The 24,845-nt window shown below is 45.2% G+C and overlaps 1 protein-coding gene and 1 long non-coding RNA gene across 2 annotated transcripts in view; one reads left to right on the top strand and one right to left on the bottom strand.

Annotated features, from left to right (window-relative positions):
• Positions 1–12,041, bottom strand: part of LOC120797602 (cytochrome P450 26B1) — a 38,882-nt gene extending 26,841 nt beyond the window's left edge. The window contains exon 1 of the mRNA XM_040141407.1: positions 11,304–12,041. Coding sequence (XP_039997341.1) covers positions 11,304–11,507 — 204 coding nt within the window. The 5' untranslated portion in view covers positions 11,508–12,041. The remainder of the gene's footprint in view (positions 1–11,303) is intronic.
• LOC120797603 overlaps positions 1–18,041 on the top strand; it is a 142,007-nt gene extending 123,966 nt beyond the window's left edge. The window contains exon 5 of the long non-coding RNA XR_005708549.1: positions 17,093–18,041. This is a non-coding gene — a long non-coding RNA (uncharacterized LOC120797603). The remainder of the gene's footprint in view (positions 1–17,092) is intronic.
• Positions 18,042–24,845: the final 6,804 nt, after the last annotated feature.

Here is a 24,845-nt window from a genome sequence, read left to right as displayed (position 1 = left end):
GTAGATCCAACTGAGGGTCAGGAATAGAGTTTAGAAACGAGGTACGGGAATGTCCCTGAAGTCTAGCGCTTTCAGCTTAGTGTGTGTGTGTGTCTACCGACACAGGGCCATACTTGTAACTGGCGATGTCAGCTTCTACAGACTCCCTTTCATATTTTTTGAACATAGATTTATCAGATATTTTACAAGAACCTCAATAAATGGGGAGGGGGGGGGGTTTGGTCAGGATTTTCCACACAGGCCATCCAAACATTCAGTCACACACACACAAAACCTTTCATTGCATATTCACACACTCAGATACACTCAAAATTTCTGACAAACCCCAACACAATCAAAGAAAAATCTTCTAAAATCTCAGTGTCTCTCTTGTTCTCTCTCTTTTTCTACAAAGACACACTCCTCTCACGCACACACTGTCCGAGCCGAGCTAGGTAGCACACCGGCCGTGCTAAAAATACCCCCATCTGTTCTGTTGGGGTTGGCCTAGGGGGCGAACCTGGGCCCGGGCTTATAAATGTCCTCTTTGTAGCGCAGTGGAAATGTCCAACAAATGAGTCTTTTATTAGGGCAAGACAAAAAAACACAGCTAATTATGTTTACTCAGATCAATGCCGTGGCTCAACCAGCATACACACACCAGCTCGCTGGGGGGACAGCGAGAGTGTGTGTGTGGGTGTGTGTGTGGGTGTGTGTGTGTGTGTGTGTCTGCGCGCGTGTGTGTGTGAAGAGAGGGAGAGAAAGTGTACATTTAGACCAGTTTTAAAACAGAAATATCAGGGAGGGCTTTGCTAGAAAAAAAGGGAGAAACAAAGACAGTAGCAGAAAATGAATGATAGTGTATGTGTCCGGCTGACAATTGGCAATTACAGAGCAGAAACAGACAGAAGATACCGTAGTGATGGTATTAAGATGAAAGCATTTTGAATTGCAGAGAGCGAATTGAGTTTGAATGAAGTTTGCAGCTAAACTCCTTGAAAACGATTTGTCAAATTTTGCTGCCGTCCACCGGTGGAAGTTCTTCGTTTTTGGAGGGAGGCACTTACAGTTTTTACTGACATCTAGAACTTAATCCGAAAAGCTGAATGCACGCTGCTTGGGGCAAAAGCATCTGTGGAATGACTGTAACGTAATATACACAGGGTGTAGTCTGCATATAGGCCTACATCCACAGCGTAATGCATGTGCAGGAAAACTGAATGTTGCGTGATGTTTTCTGGCTTTAAGCAGTTTATCTGTAAGTCAGCGTTTGCAGTATAAAAATGAATTAACAACCCGCTTGAAAGTTCTTCCTTTAAATACTTCCTTTGCATTAAGTTACAGCCATGTAAATGCCTTCCAAATTAAAGGAAAAGTACAATGTCCTGCTTCCAACCTGAGTCTTATTTTTATATTGTCAAAAAAAATAATTGACATTAGTCGGGATTTTTTCAGATCCCTTGCAGAGATTTCGGAAATCGGGGACTCCAAATACAAATTTACATATATGTGTGTTTGGGAAAAGCAACACGAGCCTCATACCGATTTCTAAAATCGGAAAATTGGGAATCAAACAAAAACTAAACTTTTAAAATTACCTGTAAATTCCATTACAGTTGTCTGTTGCATTGCAGATCTGCTCCCGGCTCAGCTTACAGGTTGGAAAACGTAGACACTGTGTTCATTTTTCTACATCAGCTCTGTGTACAATTACGAGCAAATCTTTTGTGGCGGCTTTTTATCGAGTCTTTTGTTTGATGCCCCTTCAGATTTATTGCCTTGTCTTTGCGGTTGGTAAGTGAGGCTGTTGGCTTGGTGCGGGGTCCTTCAGGGGAGCAGGTGGGTCAAATATTGCGAAAGTCATACCCCTTTCAGAAAAACCTAGAAGAAGAAAATAGAAGAAGAACGGCACGTGACGAAAACAAAGGTGTCACGTCAGTTACAGAAACAAAATCTGGATTGACAGAAAATCCTGCCTTCACTAATGGACTGACAGGTGATTTTTGGGGGGTGGAGGGGGGGGGGGTAATACAGTGCAGAAACGCAAAGATGGTGCAAAAAATTGTCAAAAACTTGAATCTTGAGGAACTAAAATAAAGGTTAAAAAATGGAAAGCGAAAAAAGCAACAGCAGAAGCTTCAGCGGAAAAGAACGAGAGAGAGGAAACGAGGTCAAAGGCTTTGAGGGAATTCCTTCTTTCCTTTCAGCTGTCAATCATTCAGCCAGTGCCAGAGATACCAAGGAACCAGTGTGTGTGTGTGTGTGAGAGAGAGAGAGAGAGAGAGAGAGAGAGAGAGAGAGAGAGAGATTGTGTGTGTGTGATTGTGCGTCTGAATGGTGCGATAGGTCCTCGACTTGACAATGGACCCCGTCCCTTTGCGGTCACGCCACCAAATCAGAGAGAAAGAGAGCGTAAGAGAATGAGAAGAAATAAGAGTAGGGCAAGAAGAAGGAAGGAAAGGAAGGAGAGGGGAGGGAAAGAGAGAAAGAGGAGGAAGAAAGATCGAGAATGAAATAAAGGGAATGAGAAAGAGAAAGTGTGAAAGATCGAGGCGCCAAAAACGGAGCGAGAGAAAGCGAGCGCAGAGCGTGGCAGAGGAGGCGGAGAGATGGGAAGGGTGCTCGTTTCAAAAAGGGCGGATTAACGAAAAAGGGCTACGCATAGTTCAGCCAAAAAACAAGGAGAATAGAGAGAGAGAGAGCAGGAGAGAGAGAAGCAGAGCGAGGGTTGGCCCCTGACCTGGGGACATTATAGAAAGGGAGATTATGGTTGTTCAAAACTCTCTAAGCACTCACCCCGGGACCCCAGCTAATACCCTGACACACACACACTCGTACCTCAACTACAAGCAAGTACAGACTCACGGGGTGGAACTCAACGAGAACACGTAGAGTTGTGGTGATTCTCTATCATTTTCTTACCGTCAACAAATACTGGTCATTTCTGAGTAGCCAAAGCCTGAGATATTCATTCCTCTGTGCCATAGAGCTCCACTGGTGTCCAGAAACGAATAAAACAATCAAAAACGAAGGACGGATTGGAATAAAATACTGCGCACAGAGGATAGGATGAGCATGGGAACTGCGGTTTCTTTAGCGATCCCACATGCACTGTCTTGTTGCTTTCAATACTTTTTGGGTAACATTTGCTCATAATTACAATGTCCAGAAGGTTTAGGGGATTACTGAGTCTTTTTTGATCAATGAAACTGTATATATGTGATTTTCTTCTCGGTGGGGACAAACAGATTCGGGACTGAACACCAAAAACGACACAAAGCGTTTAAAGGTGGACTAATTGTTGGTTTTGCCCTTCGTAGGATGAAAAGTAAAGCATGACACCGACCTTGAGCATTTGAGCATTTACACATACACAATGTTTATAACCTGGAAAAACGCGACCTCTCTTTTACACACATACTCGCACCCATTGACAGAGAGAGCTTAACATGGGGCTCTATTCTCGGCCCAGGACAAGAGTGCTGGACGAGGGAGCAGTGTGTTCTCGGGGTGAAAGAAGGGGCAAGGGAGACCGCTGCCAGTACCTCCTGCTAATCTGACAAAGGCAGGCAGGGATGGATGGATGGATGGAGAAGAGAGGGAGAAAGTGAAAAGATAAAACACGGAGCAATGCTTTTACCCCAAAAAAAAGTGATATTTTTTTGGTTTATGGATTCTTGTCGCTGGGTCTTTTTGCGATACAGCTACAGTCCCAGCGACTAAACTTAATATTAATCATTTCTGAGTGGACAGAAATGAAAAAGTAAAGAGATGGAGTGATGTGAGTGGGCAGGGTAAAAGGGATGGAAGAGACCGTGGAGAGAAGGTATATGAGCGAAATGAGGAAAAAGAAGAGACGCGAGACACGGAGAAATTTAAAAAAGATAAATAAATCGGAGACCGTAAAGTTGGGACCGACCGACGAAATAAAGGAAAGAAGACAGAAGGGAAGAGAAGAAGAGATAAAATAGGGGGACAGGAGAAGTAGGACTGAGGAATGAAAGTGAAGAACGATAAAAACAATAACGCAAAATGTAATGGAGGAACATTAAGAGCGGGACTTAAAAAGATAAAATCGTCTACCTTTCTCGAACAAGAACAACAGAAAAACTGCCTAGCGCTTGATAGTTCGTCAAGAAGTTAAATAAAGGGGGACAAAAAATAAGAGCGATGAGCGTAAAAGATAGAGAGAAGCTTGGAAAAAGGTTTGTGGGGTGTGAGAAGAAGAGTCCTCGGAGGTTCAAGGGTCCTGCCTTGAATGTTAACACTGTTACACCACACACATATAAAGGGCTGCCCCTTGTGCCTGCTCAATGAACTATGTATCTCTCACCGAGCAAAAACACACTTGCCAGTTCCCTGCCACTCTTGTAGAAAGAAAGAAAGAAAGAAAGAAAGAAAGAAAGAAAGAAAGAGTTCATCAATCAGCGCTGCAATATGATCCATCTGAGCTCACACACTTCTGTGAACGTGCGGCGAGGTAGTTGGGCATCTAGCCGTGTGGGTCCTACATCCACATACTCTACATGTGCGTCCGCTGCACGATGTACGTCTTTATGCGCGAATGTGTGTGTGTGTGTGTGTGTGTGTGTGTGTCTAAGGACTGTGTAACCGCAGCTATGCAGCACCGAGCCGGCTGGACCACAGTAATGGAACCTACTATAGATGAAGCCACCAGGCCTCACAATCCCCGCTCTGTCTGAGCTGGCTAAAGGCACGATCCACCTAAAAAACAAAGGCCCCACCCGGTGCTGTAAACTAGAGGGTGTCCCAGATGCTCGGCTGTCTTCAATCTGAGAAAACTGCAGCATTTGGAAACAGAGCCAATATTACGTCACACACTTGATTTTGAAAAAATGGCTAAACCTGCCCTCGATCGGCAGTCGATGAGCTGGTGAAAGACGGAAATCAAAACACAAACGACCAGTTTGTGAGCATCGACAATGTGTTGTTCGAAATATTTTCACATTTTGGTGAAATATGTTAAAATCCTGTGGGGTTTTTTTGTTTTGTTTTTTTTTTCCCAGCTTGAGCAAACATTAAAGGACAATCTGACAAGTTATCACTGGAAACAACGTGCACTGTCACAGTGTTTTGCTTTGGCGCAAACATAATCAAATCTGCCTTCAGACGCTATTTGTAACGTCATATTTTTTAATTTGGAAAGCCAAGCTCACCAAATGGGTGGTATTTAAATGCGATGCTACCTGACTGGTGACAAAAAAAGATTTTTCCCTTTTAATGAATAATTTTGCGTTTTTCCTTCCAACTACCGTGTTTAAATGAAAAAAACTGATTACTGAGAAAAGTGACTTTCTTACTTTCTACTGCTAATGTATTCATCCTAAAGCTGACCAAAACTTTCCATTTGCAAAGTCGTGAAAACCTCGTTAGAGCGTTGTTCAAATGAATGCTTTCTCATAAATACGACTGCACTTGAAGGCACCGCGGGACTGGGACAGAAAAGCAATGAAAGGGCGAATTCACCTTAGAATAGAAATCATTACCTGAGGTCAGTCCTTTACTGTCTGAGTATTTCGGTCTGTAAACGTGCTACCAGAAAAAGCAGGGGACAGGAGGGACAGGTGTGGAAGAAGAGGAGGCATAAGGAGAGAGAGAGAGAGAGAGAGGGAGAGAGAAGGAGAGAGGGAGAGAGAGAGAGAGCTGTCATCAGTGTGTGTGGTGAGAGTGTTTGGTCTGCAGGACTGTTATTACTCTGCCCACCATCATTTGCACTTCATCACTGCAAAACAGACAGAGACAAGAGGACAGGCTGGCAGAGAGAAAGACAACGCATTAGTGTGTGTGAGTGTGTGTGTGTGTGTGTGTGTGTGTACACTATGTGTACATGTGTATGCAGGTCGATGCTAAAGTTTGTCTAACTGCTAAAAGCTAAATTTGAATAATCATGAAAGCGAGAAACAATCACTGATAACACTCGCACCTTCTGCAGACATCTGCCGCGTGCGTGTGTGTGCGTGTGTGTGCCCACGACTGGGCTGTTCTCTCAGGCTTAGGCTCATTTACAAACTTAAATCACACAACACACACAAACACACTGTACAGTCTAGAGTCTCTGTGCCATGTCTTCATTTCCTCTGGTCTGACCCAGATTCAGTCCAGCCTGTCTGCATTGCGTGCGTGCGTGTGTGCGCGTATGTGTGTGTGTGTGTGTGCGCTTGCGTGTGTGTGTGTGTGTGCAAGTGTGTGTCTGGGGTATCAGCACCAGACCAGGAGAAACTGTATCCAGAAGAGCAGCTAGGTTTCCCTCGTAGACTGGGAACGGCACCAGTGGATGTCTGAGCCTGTGTGTGTCGATACTGATTCTGTCAAACGGGGAAGCTCTCGCTGTGGCGGCCCCGACTGACAGATAAGAGAACTTCATCAGTATTAGTAACGCGTGCACTATTTCAAAAAATGTCAAATTTACATCTTAACTGTCAAATGAATTTAAGAAATCACACCTGGGAACGCTGCACTTTGGCGACCCCAAGTGGCAGCAGGAGGTGGTTTAATGTTACAAAGGTGATAGAGTTCATTACCCTGAAGTCCTCTGATGTTGCTTCAGTGCAGCGTGTATTTAGCGTAAAATCCACATATCACCATTTAATTTTTATATGTCTGAAACTTCCTCTGAGCAAAACGTGTTTCTACATTTGGTGTTTTGAGTTTAATTTTTCCGATCCGACAAATCGTCAGCATATATTTTGCAAAAAGCGATGCTTATTTTGACCCCAATGTTTCAGCGAGAGTTTTTCATTGTGTGTCCGAACAACTGATAATTTTGTGTGTAGGCGCAGTTTTAAATATAATCCCAAGAAAAGTATCTATAACCTTAAGTTTACACGTGAATTAACCACCAGTTGTAAACAAACTGGAGCATGACAATTTTGCGGATATGCAGTATCTCAGTAAAAGGACTCTACGGTATTTTTTCAAAAATGAGGGCCGTCCCTTTTTATCCGATTTGTTAAAAGAACTTCGTAGGACAACGAAAAGAGCCGCGGGAAGGTTTTGGCAAAAATAATACAAGCTGTATACATCCATGTTTGTGTGCATAAATCACATTTTTACGAAAGTAGGCATCAAATTGTCGTGCATATGCTCCCAGCGAATATGGAACGTCCTGTTTTCATACATGTGTACGCCTGTATGGAGAGCACAGTGGTGTATCTCCGTGTGTAGCTGCATAAGGTATGTGTGGATAACTAGTGTGTGATTATGTATACACAAAAATCTCCACCATGTAGTTTGTGACTCCATGCACGTGTGTGTGTGTGTGTGTGTGTTCCTGCTCGGTAGCACTCCCGCTTGGCACCGTCCCCTTTGAAAGCCTTAGCTTTTAATGAGAGCAGACAGGTCTTTGGCAGAGTGACCATAAAACTATTTCTAACTGCAGATCGCTTTAAAATGGATCCATCAAAAAAAAAAAAAAAAAATGTGTGCCTCTGCTGCTGCTGTGTGTGTATGTTGAGGTAAAAATATACTGTATGTATATAAACACAGGCGTTTAGGCCGAAAGTGTGTTTACGTGGGGAATCTGGAGGAGATGTTAAGGGAGAAGACGAGAGGGGGTGAAAGAATAAAAGAGAGCGCGAGTAAAGAGAATAATGAAACATGAACAAGATGCAAGAAAAAAATACTTTTTGGAAGTTTCATGCAAATCTGTATCCAGAGAAATGTGATGCAACAGTTGCCTCAGGACATATCCCTGCCTAACCGCCTCTCGTTCACACATAATAACACATGCTTCCTAGAATCCCCTGTGTTTGGATATAATAGACTTATAATAACGTATCAATGTGATTAACCTACAGAAAAATAGCATGTCATCATATCAGATTTCTGGAGCTTTTATAGCAAGTTTCAGCTAATTTTTTTTTTAGCTGTCTGACCTGCAATTTTACTGTTTTGGTTCAGTCTCGCTGCTCTCGGAGCATTGTTTTGAGCCACAGCAGGCAGCTGTTTCCAGTGAGGGGGAAAAGGGAACTCTGAAATCCCACCGTCCACTGCCCCTGCTAAGCAACCAGACAGCAGACGGACACAGTCAGGGACCAGCTGGTGAACACAGTGGAGCATTTAGCAGCTAAAGAGCCAGAGATTTCCCCCCAGCAGCTGGTGGAGACCAAAAACAGAGCTAAAAGAGAGGGAGTAGTGGACTTAGATTCAACAGGTGGACGCAGACACAACTCCAAATGAATGATAATGCTGCTCTGTAGCTGCTGGATGAGTAAATGAGAAACTGTTCATTAAAACGTTTGCCACATGAATTTGAAACGTAACGATGATACGTCAGTGTTGTGTTCACGACTTCTTCCCGCAGCCCCCAAAAGGCCAAAAAGAATCAGCTGTTGCAGGATTAAGTATTAAATACATGAACAAACAAACCAAGAAAAATTATATAAAAATTGACTCATATTATGAAGCTGAACAATCTGCCTCCATCAGCAAGTCGTAAAACCAAAATGACAGAGTAGGTTGTCAGAGCATTTACCAAAACCATCCATCTGAGCGTTGTGCTGAGCTGGCACCCCCACTGGCGAGACGATGACTTGGTATCAGTGCTTTCTTTTCGGGTTCAGGCAACTAAAAATACTTTAACGCTAGAGAAAGATTGACTTCACGGTCAAAGAAACCCGCGATGGTAAAAAAAACAACATACAGTATAAGATGGTGTGTGAGGTTATTTGCTTTCGAAGGCCTTTCACGCTACCTACTGCTCTGCTACTGACTGGAAACATGGATCATCTGATGCCGCTACGTTCCTTTGTTCTGACACTCTTAATCAAGACCCTTTTTGGTCCAAAAACCCAACATCCATCACTTGAATCCTTAATTTCTTGGAGTTAATCAAATGCTGTGCGCGCTTGGCACATTCGTTTGTCTTTTTTGCCAATTTTCTCCGAGAGACAACTCGTCTCTGAGACGTCTGACATGTTGTCTCCGTGAGCAGTCAAGCAGCAGACGAGCAGCCGAGACATAAAACAGGGTCTGGGCAGGACGGTCCCACCAGATCTCCGTCTCTGTCTGTTTCGCTTCACCACAGCACGGATGATGCAGCAGCCCAGCATCTCTCATATCTGCCTCTCTCTTTCTCACACAACAACATTTATGACGCGTTTCAGTGATTGATTAACTTCTTGACATAAACTCTAGGATTAGGTCAAGACCTCCTCCCGGCCTAGCCGCTTGAAAGGCGTGGGGGACCAACGAGAAACTCTCCTCACTTTGTAGATTCTTCCAGATCTTGCTATGCTTGTGGGGACCTTTGGTCCTCATAAGTATAGACATACACAGCCTTTTATTCCCCTGACTGACAACCGACCCCCCCCCCCCAAATCCCCACCCACCCACCCATCATAAACTTGGCCGCGGTCCTCGGTTGCATTCCGGGAACGCGTCTTGCTTGGTGTCATATGTAACAGAGAAGAGCACCGTGAGTTCAAGCCCCGCACGCGGCCAACGCCCCCCCCCCCAACCCCCCTCCCCCGCGCGTTCTTTATTTGCCCCCCCCCCACAACCATTTCTGTCCTGGGAGCCATCAGTCCGCGCTGACAACCGCCGCTGCTCAGTAGCGGGACTTGGGGACTTGCGCGCAGGGTTCAACCCGCAGCCTGAAACTTTCTGCCCTCAGCTGATAAAAGTCCTCACGGCCCCATTTGATCCCCGTTTCTCTTTCTGATGGTCCAGTGGGTCTAAACGTGAAGCGCTAAGCACCGACTCAAGCGCATTCATTGCTCTTTCTGCCTGTAAAAGATTCGGGAACTGTATCCCCCTGACTGATCCGAGGCAAGTGTTCGGAGAAGAGCAACTCCTCCAATTCCTCGAGTTCTGAAGCAGGAAAGTAGCGGAGAGAAGCATCTCCCCAATAAATGATTTAAAAAAAAAAAAGAATCCCTTCGAAAAGTTACTCTGGATGTTTTTAGTGACCCGTCAACCCGCGCTTGTCACAGGATATCCCCCTTTTCCTGCAACTTTAAGCCGCCTGTCAGCCGACTGGCCAGAGGAGGTCTCTCCTTATTGAATGATTTCTGAAACAGGCAGCGATGCTGGCAGCGCTTTTTGGACGCGGCCGAGAAGGACCCGCGGGGAGCGGAGCTGCGGCGTCTGGGTTCACCAGCAAGGAGGAGAAAGAGGAGGAGGAGGAGGAGGAGGAGAAAGAGGAAGAGAATCCGAAGTGTGCACTTCACCCTCACCTTAACCCTTCACCCTTTTACTCAAAGCTTCTCCTCCTCTGTCTCTGTCTCAACACAAACTTCCTCCAAAATAAGAGAGGGAAGAAAAAAATGCATACTTCTCTTTTTTTCTTTTTTTTTGCATATTAACCATGAAGCCGTGATTCTAAATTTCAAGGAAGTGGCGAAGTTCCACCTTTGCTCTACACCCGCCGTCGCCCGTCGCCACCGTATCAGATGTGACCGGCGGCCAACCCGGCCCTGCCTGCAGCCGGACCCCGCGGCGCTGGGAAAGTCGCGCCGCGGCCGGCTGACCCGACGCGCTCCCGTCTGAGATAATCAAAACAAACACCGATCTCACCGCCCGGCGAGGCCACAGTGGGAGAATCGGGAAGAGATTGCAGGGGGGGGGGGGCATAAACTAATCAAAAGTGAAGTGAAAGTCTTTGATGGTCGTGCGCGCGTGTCTGTGTGTGGCTGCCGGCGGCTGCTCCGTAACAGGCGCGCAGGAGGAGGATGAGCCGGCTTAAACTTAGCTGAAGACGCATATTTTAGAGGACAGCACGCATTCCCCGGGCTAACGGGAGGCTCTGCGGGCAGATATAACGCCGTGCACTGTGGGATGTCGAGCAAAGCTGATGAAGGCGTTTGGAGGGGAAAGGCACAAACTGCTGTTTTTTTTTTTTCTCTTACTGGGTGTTTGCTTCGTGAGCATCACCCGCTGCGGCGCGAGCAACAAGATCGATGCACACGTGAAAGCCCGTGGAACGCGGCGATCGAAATGCTCCCCGGTAGTCAGCGTCCCTGTTGTCTCACTGTCCCGCCGCGCACGACCTCGTCGGCAACGTGATATCGCGGGCGGAGATCCGTTAAAGGAGAGCACACACAGCGAACCCAGTGGAAAAAAGTGTAAGAGTGTGATGGATGAACCCAGACCGCCAAGCACACACACACTCAAAAAAAAAAAAAAAAAAAAAAAGGCTGGAAGGTCTGTAGGAATCGAGTAAAGACGTCGATAAGACTGATTTCATCACATGCAGATAAAGTCCCACTCTGTCCCCGGGCAGGCACCGGGACCCGCGCTGACACACACACACACCGAGTCGCGCTGCACGAAGCCCCCCTCCCCTGCCCCGAGTGCGCGCTTACCTGCAGGAGCCAGTGACAGGTCTCGCCGATGAAGGGGAAGCCCATGGATCCCTTCGGCATGGGCAGCTTGCAGTTTTTATCCCGCGTCGCCGTCCATCTGAGCTGCCACAGCTGCTGGGAGACGGCGAGGAGCAGGGCCATGGACACCAGGCAGGCGGCCAGAGTGGCCAGAGCCGACACGAGGTCGAAGCTGTCGAACAGCATCGTGATGGAGAACCCGGTGGTCTCTCTGGAGCTCGGGACGACTTTCAACAGGCCGGCGGAAGCTGCGCTGAAACTCTGTGTTTGTGACCCCAAAATGTGTAGATCTGGATCCTCGGAACGATCTCGAAGTTGGATTTTCGGGGGTTTTTTTGCGTAAAAGCGCAGCGCTCCTTTACGCACTCCAAAGCGCTCTGGAAGTGACAAGAGGTGGCTGTGTTTTCAGAATGAATGAACTGTGTGGAGAGCGATCTTTTTTCTCTCAGATAGACTTGATCTCTAGCTTTAAAAAGTCACAAAGTGGCGTTTCTGTGCGTAAAAAGTGCAAATCAAAGCGGAGCGGAGGAGATGCTACAGGTGAGCTGTGTTGCCAGACTCCCCGTATCTTCAATATCACACCTCAGCTTGTAAATTGTAAAAATAAAATCATTGAAACACACTTTGTTTTAATGATTTAAGCATTTACGACCAGAATTACACAAGACTGGGGCTTGTCCTGGTGTTTGAAATCTCATGTTTGGTCTCGTTTGTGGGTCAGTGACTTAAAATGAAGTTTGGCAAAAAAAAAAAAAAAAAAAGAAGAAAAAAAAAAGAAAAAAGTCTGAAACTTGAAGACAGGTTAAAATCTCAAGGTGACACGTTTATGTCAAAAGCCGCGACACCGTGGGACACGTGGAAAAAGTGAAGCCGAGCCCTGGAACTAACAAGGGCTTTACTTTTTAAAACTTCTCGAGGGATGGAAAGACTTGGTTTGGGGGGAAAAAATGAACCAAAACGCTTCCAAGAATCGCGTCTCTCTCTCTCTCTCTCTCTCTCTCAACTCCGAAAAATGTTCAGATGCCTGTCTGCAAAAGTTTTAATCTCTCTGAAGAAAACCCGAGGACGATAAAGTGGAGTGTAGACTTTTAAGATCCGTGAGCGTGCAGGAATGAAAAGGTGCGCAGGAGATGCTCAGGAGCCACCGTCCTCCTTCTCCTTCTCTCACTTTCTGTCGTCCACTCTTTTCTGTGTACCTTTCTGTTTCTGAGAGCGCCTCTCTCTCTCTCTCTCTCTCTCTCTCTCTCTCCCCCCGCTGGCTGCCTATACAAGTCACCCTCAGTGTGTGTGTGTGTGTGTGTGTGTGTGTGAGTGCGTGTACGTGTGTGTACGTGTGTGCGGATGCGTGCGTAAAGAGTGTGTGTGCGTCCAGCCAGAGGCACCAATGAGTGTTTATATAGTGCGGAGGCAACTGGAAGGCGAATAGGCGGCCAAGGGCTCCCGTCTCCCCCCCTCCAACCCCACCCCACCTCACTCCAGCGTCGGCTAGAGAGGCAGAGACTCCCCTCCCCTCTTCCCTCCTCCTCCTCTCCCCATCCTCCCTCCATCCCTCCCCTCTGCTCCACCTCTTTCAGCTCCTGGAGGACCCCCCCCCCCTCTCTCTCTCTCTCTCTCCTCCTCCCCCCCTTTAACCCTCCCTCCCTCTTCCTCCTCTCTCCTCTCAGAAGAAGGGGTGGTGTAAAGTGAGCGGCAAGCGGGGCAAGAGGAGAGGAGGCTTGGAGCGTGCTGGAGCTGGCGGAGCGCCAATGAGAGAGAGGGGTGGGGGGGGGGTGTGGGGCTGGAGGTGGTGTGTGTGTGTGGGGGGGGTAGAGAAACAGGGCTTGCAGCTACTTTTATGACTTCTGTCTCCGTGCGGGACGTGCGCACTCTTGAACTAATCACCTGCAGACTAAAAAAAAAACGCGCTGTGCGCACTTCGGGATTGATGTAACTTCATTTTTTTTTTCCCCGGCTGGTCGACGCGTTAGACTCCAGGTCAGTCACTGACTTGGACACTGAAGTCGTTCGAAAAAGGTGTTCGCGTCAAGGTGCGCCTTGACGCGCGGACTCTGGTGCGTGCCTGTGCCCGTGCTCGGCTTCCTCCGAACTCCTGTCCCGTCCGACGATTCGGTGCCAAAGGGCTTCGTCCGGATGAGTGGAAACCGTTTTGGTGTCAGAGTGTAAACTGGATTCACAACCGTCCAGTGGTCGTTTCGTTGACGGATTTCCACTTCGGTCCTCTTCCACCTTTCACTCTTATGGTCCGGGGTCTCGCTCGCGGGCACTCGAGCGGAGACAGACGGAGGAGAGTCGCGCTCGTTCACTTCCTTTCTCTCATTCTCTGTATTTTTGTCCTATAAACTCAAACAGCCGGTTTATTCCAGCGATTGTTATGTTCATTTCCTGATGATGTTCCCTCTCAGGTCGATTCCCATCGTCGTCGTCATCGTTACACATCACCCCATCATCCACCTCTGTCATTTCCTATCGCTCTCCTCGGTCTAATTTTCCCGATCAAAACAAACAAATAAGAAATAAACAAAAAACACGAAGACATGACGACGACCCACGAGCCGCGCTCGGCTGACTCAAGTGTGGTCCGGAAGTGGGCGTCCTCAGCAAGCCGTCGAGACCAGTGGGACGCAGACCGGGGGGTCCAGGGGGGCCCGGGGGGGCCCGGGGGGGGTAAAGCTATTCCCAATGCTAAGAAAATGACTGGCCCCAGTCAGGTCCTCCGAAGGTGCTCGGGGACATCAGCGGCCATTACGTAACAGGGACACAGACTGGTGGACCCACCTGCAGCGCGCGCGCAAAGGGTCGTTCGTGTGGTAACGGATCATCGAGTGTGATCGACATCGACGTAAAGTCCATTTCCCTCGTGTTACTCATTCTTCGCCTCATCTGCTCCTGTTCTCTCTCTGTTTTTCCATCTCTCTCTCCTCCTGTCATTCATTTAGTCTCCACAGCTGTTTTACCCCTTTTTTTAACCCCCCCCCCCCCTTTTGTTCCCATCGGAGAAGAAACGACGCGTCCCAGGGGGATTTCTGTCGCCTTCGGGATCCTTCACTGAAGAACACCAGGTGTCCCCCTCTCCCTCTCCCTCTCCCTCTCTCTCTCTCTCGTTTTCCCTTCTCCTCTTTTCAACGTCTCACACGCTCTCTCGTTCTCCGACAGCGGCTCGATGCTGCCGCCTAGCGGACGGGAATCACATGGCAGCCAGCCAGAGATGGAGGAAGAGAGGGAAACTGATAAGAGAGAGAGAGAGAGGGAGAGAGAGAGAGAGAGAGAGAGAGAACCGAGCGGCAGTGCTGCGCTGCTTCGTCCCAGTTGATGCTGCGCACCTTTTTTGTCTCCTTTGAAAGTGTGAAAGAAATTTAGATCACACACACATTGCAACCAGAGACTTACAGCTCTCTGGTCAACAGTCTCACACTCACACACACACGCACACACGCACACAAACACACGCACACACACGCACACACACACACACACACACACAGATATCTCATACAGTATCTGCTGACATGAGAGGAAGTTTTAACAGGTCTGACCCAGTGAGATGAGTCAGTCAGCTCTTAAAATGCATATAAATGCTTACTTGCAACTTTCTTCCTTCAGTATTAGTCAAAACTTTTGTGGCTTTTTTTCTGAAAGCAGCAGGTTTACTTATTCCTGAAGCTTTTTTTTTGTTTTGTTTTATGCCTCATTTATGAAGGTGATTCGATACTCTCTTGGCCCCGTCTGACTCCCGGATCGTGCTTTTAGGATACCTGAGTGGCGAATGAACAAGACCACGTCGGTTCTTACGTCTTTTATTGTGACGGGGCGAGGCGAAGAGTGCTTCCGCAGTCTGCTGTGGCGTCAGCGTACACAGTGTAGAGGAGAAACCCCCCAGGTCCATTCATTAGCTGTTCCAGAGCTTTCGATCATATTACACGAGCTTCCTCGGGAGGTGCAGCCTGCCGACTCGTGTGTGTGTGTGTGTGTGTGTGTGTGGAATCCCAGATATTCACAATTTCCTTTTTTCTGGCCATTTCAAGGATTTCTCATCCACATTGTTTTAAAAGCTGTGATTGAAAGTTCATTCTTGACCCTAAAACAGCAGCTGGTCAAACTAAAGTTAAATGTTCTAATAATTTAAGAATATCCCACCTTTGTTTTTTTTTTTGCATGCTGCAAGTATATTTTTACTTCTGAAGCGGATTAAGAGAATTGTAATTGTATATTTCCACCCATGTGGAAGCGTAAAAGTGCATCAGTCATCTTCTCTGCGGTTCTTTTAAAGTGTTTTCATGTACGTAAGTGTGTAAGTGTAGTGTTGGTGCATTTATGAAGTGCCGACAAACACTTCCAAACCTAAGAGCACATTAAAAACTCAAAAGCACAATTAATTTGAATGCAGAAAAGAGCTAGAACCACAAACGACTTAGAAGTAGAAGAAAATTCAAAAAAAAAAAAAATCGAAAACTACTGGTACTCGTACTTTTGTGCCCTTTGTCAGTGTTTAGACACATTAAAACAAGCAGGCAAAAACAAAAATTCTAAAACTTGAAAACTAAACAAAAATGCAGATATTATAAAAACTACAAAACATAGAATTAAGAAATAAAAATAACACAAAAATATTTTTAAAAAGTACCGAAAAACACAAACACTTTGAAACAAAATGTCTTTGAAAAACACATACATAACTAAACAATGCACGTTATTTAGACGCATGTGTAACCTCAGCAAACATACAAGTGAGCCATGGATTACTGTATGTAATGTAATGTAATGTAATGTATGTAAATCCTCCAGAAAAATCAGCCCTGAGGTACAATCTGCACACAGAAGAGCCTGTTTTTTCAAAACGAGGGTCACAGATAATGCAAACACAGCAAAAGTCAAAGGCAAAAGTTTGCCATCATGCCGCTGCCTTCAGACACGTCCTCAAAGTTTCGCCATTCTAAGCACGGGGCCACCTGCCGTCCCAGCGATTACAAATGGCCCTCATGGTAGGAGTGCAGCATCGGGGGCTGAGACTCGGCCTCGTGCTCGACCCCTTGTCGGCGTCCGGTCGCTCAGCCCGCGCAGTTTTTTTTTTTTTTTTAAAACCGCCGAGGCAGAGCTCCATAGAAATTCACTGTAGGTGAGGTGGTGGGAGTGTCAGCACCATGGATAGCGTCGCAGCGCCGCAGATGGACAGAATTGAGCTATTTATATCTTACAAACTCTGGTTTCCCTGCAGCCCCTCCGTCGTAGCGCGCGCTGGCTGAACTCCGAGGGGTTTTTGCTTCCACTGCAGCTTTATTTTTAGTTCACAAACCGTATCCTCGAGTTCGGTTTTACACAGTTTCTCGCTGGAGAGCCTCTCTGTCGCCCAGCAGCCAACACCCCTCGGACTGGTACCATGTCTGAGGAGTGTGTGTGTGTGTGTACATATATAAACACACACACACACACATGTATGAGATGCAGACTTTTCCCCTCAGTTCCACTATGTTTCAACCCTCAGCCGACGTGTTGCCGCATTGCAGAGTGCCGTCCGCGGTTGTCTTAGACTGTACGTCTGTTACAGTTAAGATCGTGTATCATATCAGTAATACCCAAGCAGAAAGTCTTTACTGTTATTATGGGCACAATAGTGATGTAATAGGCCCCGTTGGCAGCCGTGAGGAAACCATAATCTCATAATGACAGGCTGTGTAGACATTTGCCTGTGCGCTGAATGGACGGGCTACTTTAAAGTTGCGCACAAAAGCTTGTGTTTTCTTTGTACATTAATGGGTCGAATGTGTGTGTTTCAGGTTAAAACTTCAGTGCGGGACAAAGGAAGCCCAACAGAAGTTAGTTTTTCAAACTTTCTCTTCTCGTGGTGGGACTGAACATGAGGATCCCGGACCCACATCCGGAAGCAACTTGCTTGGCTTTTGTTTGACCCGTGGCCCTTCCAGGCCTCTACGCTCTCTCCCTAACGCCGAGGGATCTGGACGAACAAAACTCCCCCTCGAAAGAGGCGCAATTTTAATCAGTTCTTATCAACTTTCTTCACCCCCCCCCCCTTCTCCCCCGCGTCAGTCGATGGTTGTAGATTGTGCAGTCACAGTTGTTATCATGAAGACCAAAGTTTGTAATTAGAGCAGGAGTTGAAAGTGTCCTCCCGGGACAGATGACATGTTTCTGTTCCGGTAAAAAGCTCTCCGTTAGCCATACTAATGATAACAGGAGCCGAGGGGGAAGTAAGGTGATGTTGTTATGGGAACAAAGGTCATGGTTCCCCATTTTAAACTGACGGACAAGCGTGATCCCGATCGTTCCCTTAACCTTAACCATGTTTTTTTTATTACGGTCAGATCAGAAAACGCTTCTTTGTGACAAGCGGCGAATTCTGTCGTTTGATGTGGAGGATTTGTTTTGCAGAATTCCCACAGAACCAACCAACAGTGTCACTTTACCATTAAAACGTTGAGAGCAAGACTTTTCGGCCACTGATGGTAAAATATCTTGACGCTGGTCCTTTCGTTTTAGCACCGTCCCCCGTCTTTCAGCCGTTGACAACTCAAGGTCGAGGAGGTGGCGTCTGGTTTCTGTAACGGAGCCTGTGCCTAAAACTGAGTGCGAGTAGGAAATTGAGTCTTATAAGAAAACAATTTGGCAACCATACATATAGGTATATATCTAAAAAATGTACTTTATTAAAGATGCCTTTCAGTAAATGACAGGACTCATACGCATATTTCACAATACATATGCAAAGGGTTGCAGTTTCATTACACAATGAGCACACATCACCAGTTTCTTTTAATATTCAAATATATGTGGCAAATGTATAAGAAAATATCTAGCAATACTTTGTACATCGAATAAAGTTCGTTGTAATATATATAAAGCAAGATATTCCACAAGACATTGCAAATACTGTTTATATGAGTATATTAATAAACATATGTCAATACGTATATAAATACGTTCAGTTGAAGCTCTATCCACCTGCTGCAGATATATAGTATTAAAGTCGTTTAGGTCTTTGGGTCAATAAATAATATGAAGTTTTGCTTATTTAAAAGTTTTGTTCCCGAAAAAAGGATTAAAATTCGAAGAGTTCTGGTCTGATGAAGTCGAGTGTCAAGAAGTGAGCCAATCTCAGAGTTTTTCCTGCTGAGGGGGAAGGAGAAGCTACGCGAAGGAGAGATGATGATGATGATGATGAGGCACCTCGGATTCAAAGCTGATTCACACACGTCTGCTCCGACCCTGATTGAACAGATTGTGGTGAGGTAATGACATTTTTTTCAGAGTTCAGCGGAGGTTCAAACCCGCTCTCGTCCAAATAATTCCTACATGTTCACAAGTACACACACGACCCGCCCGCTGCTCTCCAGAAAATCTTCATCCACTCCATTACAGGGTCGCAACCTCTTGTATAATGTGTCAGACTTCCAGCGTTTCCATTCCCGGTCAGCGGCGGAAAGATTTGGCCGCGGCTAGCCCGTTAACACCGTTATGTGTGTGAGTTAGATAATTACCGCTTTCGTGTGGCTTCAGCTCGTGTGTGTGTGTGTGTGTGTGTTCCTTTGTGTAAGCAAAGACGCCTTATCTTTACATTCCACAGCCATGTCCGTTTAAGCTTTTAACACTACCTAAACACACACACACACACACACACACACACACACTCCGGTGTCTCAGTTAGCCTAAGTGGAGACTGTGTGGGTGTGTGACAGTCAGCAAGGGAAAGAAAAGAGTGACTGTGTGTGTGTGTGTGTGTGTGTGTGTGTGTGTGTGTGTGTGTGTGTGTGTGTGTGTGTGTGTGTGTGTGTGTGTGTGTGTGTGTGTGTCTGTGTCTGTGTCTGTGTGTGTGTGTGTGTGTGTCTGTGTATAATGATGCGTGTGAGTTTTGCTAGCAAATGCATTTTCAATTTACTCTGACCCTGGAATGACCTTTCACAGCCGAGGTGTTTAGCTTGGGCTTTACAGGGCTTAGTGGGACACAGGAAGTGAACCCATAAACACACACACACACACACACACACACACACACACACAATAAGAGGAGAGGGGAAAGAGAGATTGAGGGAAACAGACTGCGAGAAGAAAGTCTGATTTCATTCTGTCATAAACCAATATACATATATTTGCAAAACTATAAACATAACAAAAACAAGTTTTACGTAATTAGAGAGTCATACAAAAAAAAGTGATCGTTGCGAACGTGTAGGAGAATAAACGATGAGTCAAGGCAATGCAACAAGCAGACTCCCATAGTTTTCAGGCTTTTGATTACATCTGAAAAAACTACCACACACAGTCTCGCTCACTGCCTGTATATTCCTCAACAACATTTCGGTCTACACGCAGGTATTCAGGTTATTAACTATTTATCTATTTGTTATCCGAGGCCCATTCAGGTGAACTTTCAATAACATCCAGTATGAGTATTTAAAGATAAGAATCTGCAGGCAATAAAACCTAAATATGTAATAAAACCTACCAATATACATATATACATGTGTGTATATATGTGTGTGTGTGTATATATATATATAGATATATAGATATAGATATATATAGATATATAGATATATAGATATAGATATATAGATATATATATATATATAGATATATATCTATAGATAGATATAGATATAGATATATAGATATATATATATATATATATATAGAGAGAGAGAGATATATATAGATATATATCTTTCAGGACTTTGGGGCCTCTGTAATTTACAAATTACAAAAATAGAAAATGCTCTAGGTCGTAAGGCGCTAACCACAAGACTCGTAGGTAAACCTAATCCATCTCCTTTATAAAGAAAAAGTGTTACAAACATGGTTACAACACTTCTGGTTAAATACTGATGCCGGATTAATAGAAACTCGACTGTCATCCAAGGGTGACTCTACGAACCAGTTAAGAAAGTTGCACAATAGATCTACTTAGAGTGGAACATGTAATTCTGGGTCTTCATTTAAAACGCGGTACGAACAAACACATTTTATGTGAAGAAAAAATTCAAAAAACAATTAAACAATGGCATGAAACACAATCAAGATGTGCTGCATTAAACTGAAACTTGACTCAATATTAAAGAAGTTGAGATGGGAGCAGAGAGCGAGGAACAGGGACGGATGAGAGAGTCGAAAACAAGACAGAGGTTTTTACACTCACTAATGACCTCATTACCTCACACACACACACACACACACACACACACACACACATTAGCGGCACCCTGGTGACCCACCAAACTGGGTTATATTAGAGCACACGCTGTCGTGTGAGGTCGACGAGCTATGACATCACCTGCTGCCTCCTGATTCACCTCTCTCACACACACACACACACACACACACACACACACACACACACGAATCACAGCCTTCGAGTAAGCTTCACACAAACACGCCGATTTACAGACAGATTGATGACCTGCGAGGGTTAACGAGGAGTCGGATAACACCCAGATACAAATCTGGGTTCTGCCGAGCGCAAGACATTGGCATCATCTGTCGTTTGCTGAGGTTTTTGTTTTGTTTTTTTTTTGTTTGCAGCTGCACCAAAACAAAATCAGTGGGAGCGAATTACCGAAATTCTCAGCCACTGCCATCAGTCTGTGCCGGAGGGGTTGCCGTCACCTGTCGACCTGTGGCAAGATCAAGCGATTTACGAAGGAGGGACAAATTTAGGCAGAGTTCGTCCTGCGGCGGTGGCAGCGTGGCGGGCGCATCGCCAAAATACGTTGGATAGCGTTTTTACTTCATCAACCCTCCAAGACCAGTGGTGGAAGATGGATTCAGATCATTTACTTCAGCTGGGGGGGGGGGGAGTTGTATGAAGCCTTTGTGGCTCCAGAGGGAGCCACAAAGGTATGTCGAGGTATGTCGCCGCAAGTCGTCGGTCGTGGGCTGAAGGCTACGACGTTGAAAATGTAAAGAAAACCTGGGGCTGCGGGGTCGGAGAGAAGCCAGCGTGCCACGCCACTGTAGCCCGCCGCTCGTCTCTGCTGGAGGCTGGAGGCTGGAGGGCTACATTACAATAACACACCCGCATCTCAGACCAAACTGTCGGCGGTTGAGCAGCATTATGGGTAATGTTTTTGGCAGGTTTCGACAAAGAAGAAGAACACATGGAATAAAAAAGACGACATCTCTGGTTCTGCTGCGTCGACTTTGAGCCTTTTTTTTTTTTTTTTTAAACCGTCCGTCTCGAGTTTAACAACGTTAGAGAGGAGTGCAAAGCTAAACTGGTGCAGTTCTCGTATAAGCACAATAAAATCAACAATGCAAAAAATCTAAAACTACTCCACCACATTTTAAAAACTCCTGCACTGAAAATTATGTAAATATTATCAGCCAAATGTACTTAATTATCAAAAGTGCAAGTACTTATGGCCCCAATATGACCCCTCCCAGAGTTTTACCGTGATTATTACTTAAATTAACATGTGAGCAGAACTTTAATGTCGCCGATGGTCGCGGTGGAGCTACGTCCGTTGAGCTCATTCCATAACAATGCATCAAATGTATAAGCCGGACATAGGTTTGTATGTAAAACGTAGATGCGACTACAGTCAAGCTGTAAAGTGCAGGAAATTTAGTGAACTTTAGTGGACTAGAAGTGTAAAATGACAAAAACATGGAAAATACTCAAGTATTACCAACTCAAATGTCCACCTGCGGTACTTTAGTAGGTTACTTAGTTAATTTCCAGTACACAATTTTTTTTTTTGCCTTTAACTTTATTACCTTCAAGAGTACAAATGTGTTACCCAAAAGATAAAAGTACACAACTGAAAAAGGGCAATGGTGTAGAAAAAAGTGCCAATAATGTCACATGGGGCTGTAAAAAACGTCCCCCTTCTTACCTTTCGATGGTTTTCAAAGGTGGGATCTGTTCTGACGAGGGTCCACTACGTTCATCCTCCAGTACAAATGTCAGCGAAGATGTACCTTAAAGTACTAATGTCCTGACAAAGATCTTCAGAGTCTGAAACTAACGTCCGTAGAATGTGTGTATGATGTGGTTTTCGTATGTGTTGTTCATATTCAAAACCACTGAAAGAGGACTCTGAGGGGGGAAAGTCACACTCACTTTGACTAATTTCGAGTGGGTGAAAATCAGGTTTTAAGAGGTTAAAGAGGCAGATAAATAATACAAGAATTGGAATAAAAGTCCATTTGGACCTGCTTCATAGAATGATTGGGCGATCTCTATGGAAAAAGATGATCATTGGAAAGGCTTTTATTATAATAATTTGAACTCCGTTAGTGAACTCTCTGTTATGTAATCACAAGCGGAACCAGTTAGCTTTGTACATTTTATCATCGTTTGTGCTCTTAGCGCAAATAAAAGCTGTGTGTAAGCGCAGCTGAGCAGCTGCAGACCCATCATAACGAATAAGGAAGAATAATGCCCTGGCAGAGCCGAAGAGGACAACAACCAAACAACAGGAAAGCCACTGTGGAGAGAGAACACACAGAAACAGCAACCGAACGAACTGTAAGTCGGTCAGTAGTTACAGATGTGGCTAATGATTCATTTTACTGGGGAAACGGAGGTTTAACATGCGGCACTCTTTGCTTTTGATCACCATACGAGCATGGATTCAAACAAATTAACTATGCTACTAATGAACTATATCCTCATGTGCTTTTTCTCAGTGTTAATAAACACCAGAACATCGGATTAATGAAGGCCGTAGCTGGTTTTGTGCCTCTGCTGACAGATCCGAACCTAAGAGTTCAGAAGATGGCAATACTCTGATTTTTATTTAAAAAAAAAAAAAAAAAATATTTACAGCACTTTCTGACGCTAATTCGGAAAAGGGCTCTTTGCAAGAGAAGTGTGCAGTTTTCTTACCATCATATGTTACAGATTTAAGACCTGTCTGTTTAAAAAAGAAAGAAAAAAAAAAAGCAAGACTGAAACTGAACAGAAGACAAACATGGGGAATAAATTTAGTGAGAAGAGGAGAGCTATCTGTGCGGTGTTTGATGCCCACAGGATACGAGGTCAGTGACTAATTGTGGTTAAACAGTCCAGGATTTCATGCACATTCCTTGAACTAATTAAGTACAAAGTGGCTGCCCCCCCCCCTTCGCCAAATTTTCTGGATCTGGGCTTGTGGGCGGACCTCTGGGTAAAACTAGGATGTGGGGGTTTTTTTATGCTACTTATCAGGGCTGGTGTGCGACAACTTAATTAGGGCGTCATTTGATCAGAACTGTGTGTTTCCAGCCGTGGCTGCATATCTGCAGGGGGAGGACCAGTAAGCTGGTTTTATGGGCCGCAGGCTTGTGGGTTAAAACCCCTCAGTCTTGCCTGAGGGAAGAGAGTGAGTGATGCCTTTTCCCCCGTGGATGGATTACTGAACGGGCTTACCGGACAGAGGCCCAGGGGCCCGAGATGTCGGTCGGGGGCGGGGGGGGGGGACTCGCTGTATGAAGTGACGGTTAATGTTTCTTGTTTGAAAATTATAGAGCTCAGTTAAAAGACAAAAAAATGACCGGAAGGAGACGCTAAACGACTAAAGATATTCAAAAAACGACCAGAGAGAGACACAAAATGTCCATACGGAGACAAAGAAGAAAATGACGCCAAATGAGAACAAAGAGATGAAAAACGATGATAAAGAGACATAACATGACCATAAACAGACACAAAGCGACTATGACCATGTCATTTTTAGTCTTTTTTATTTTATTTGTAGTCAGTCTGTGGGTCCTACATGTCCAACTAAATAAATATCGCACCTCAAGTTACCAATTTGCCCTAAACATGAATCCTCAATATCTGGATTTCAGCAAGTAAAAGGAAAAAACAGTCTGTGCATTTGTTTACGCACACAACATAAATCCTTCATCAGATGGCAGATACTCGGTTATTGTGCACGTTTTAATTTTAGCGCGTAGTGTGTTTTTTACGGTCGGGTTGGCTTCTGTTGTCTGTGCGACAGCTGATGCGGCTCAGAAAAACCCTGATGGTTTAGCTGTTTACAAAGCAGTTTTGGGTTCGAATCCTGTCCGGGTTTATAAATACCGCATGTCATTTATTTCCTTTGCAAAAACACATATTTCTGCATTAGAATGTGCAACACGTGCTAGCCCAGTATTTTTCAATTGGTAACAACCACCAGATTAATAATTAAAGAACAGTATTTCTTTCAGAACATGTTGATGACCACGTTGACGTATGCGTCTGAAGTGGTTCCCAAATGACTCCGCAAACTTGAAACGACAGTTTTGCACTTTGTGAGCCGAGTCATGACCCCAACTATGAGTTTAATTTAGCCAAAGTGAGCAAAGCTGCATCCTCTCACCTCACAGGAATCTTTTTGTTGAAATACTTGAGATGATGACGAAGCGGAGATGTTTGGATAAACCTCTAACTTGATGCAGAAATAAAACAACAGACGTTATTTATGAGGGAACGCTGCTTCCATTTGTTGTGATTTCTGCATTATTTAAACAGGAATTTGTTTCTCCTTTCCGAAGAGCTGCTGACACTCTGGCCATCAAAAGTCCCACAGGGGGACCGTCATGCTACCT

This window comes from Xiphias gladius, chromosome 12 (genome assembly GCF_016859285.1).
Source record: "Xiphias gladius isolate SHS-SW01 ecotype Sanya breed wild chromosome 12, ASM1685928v1, whole genome shotgun sequence".
In the NCBI taxonomy this organism is placed as follows: Eukaryota; Metazoa; Chordata; class Actinopteri; order Istiophoriformes; family Xiphiidae; genus Xiphias; species Xiphias gladius.
The sequence above is the reverse complement of the archived record's forward strand: the minus strand, read 5'-3'. Positions and strand labels throughout refer to the sequence as shown.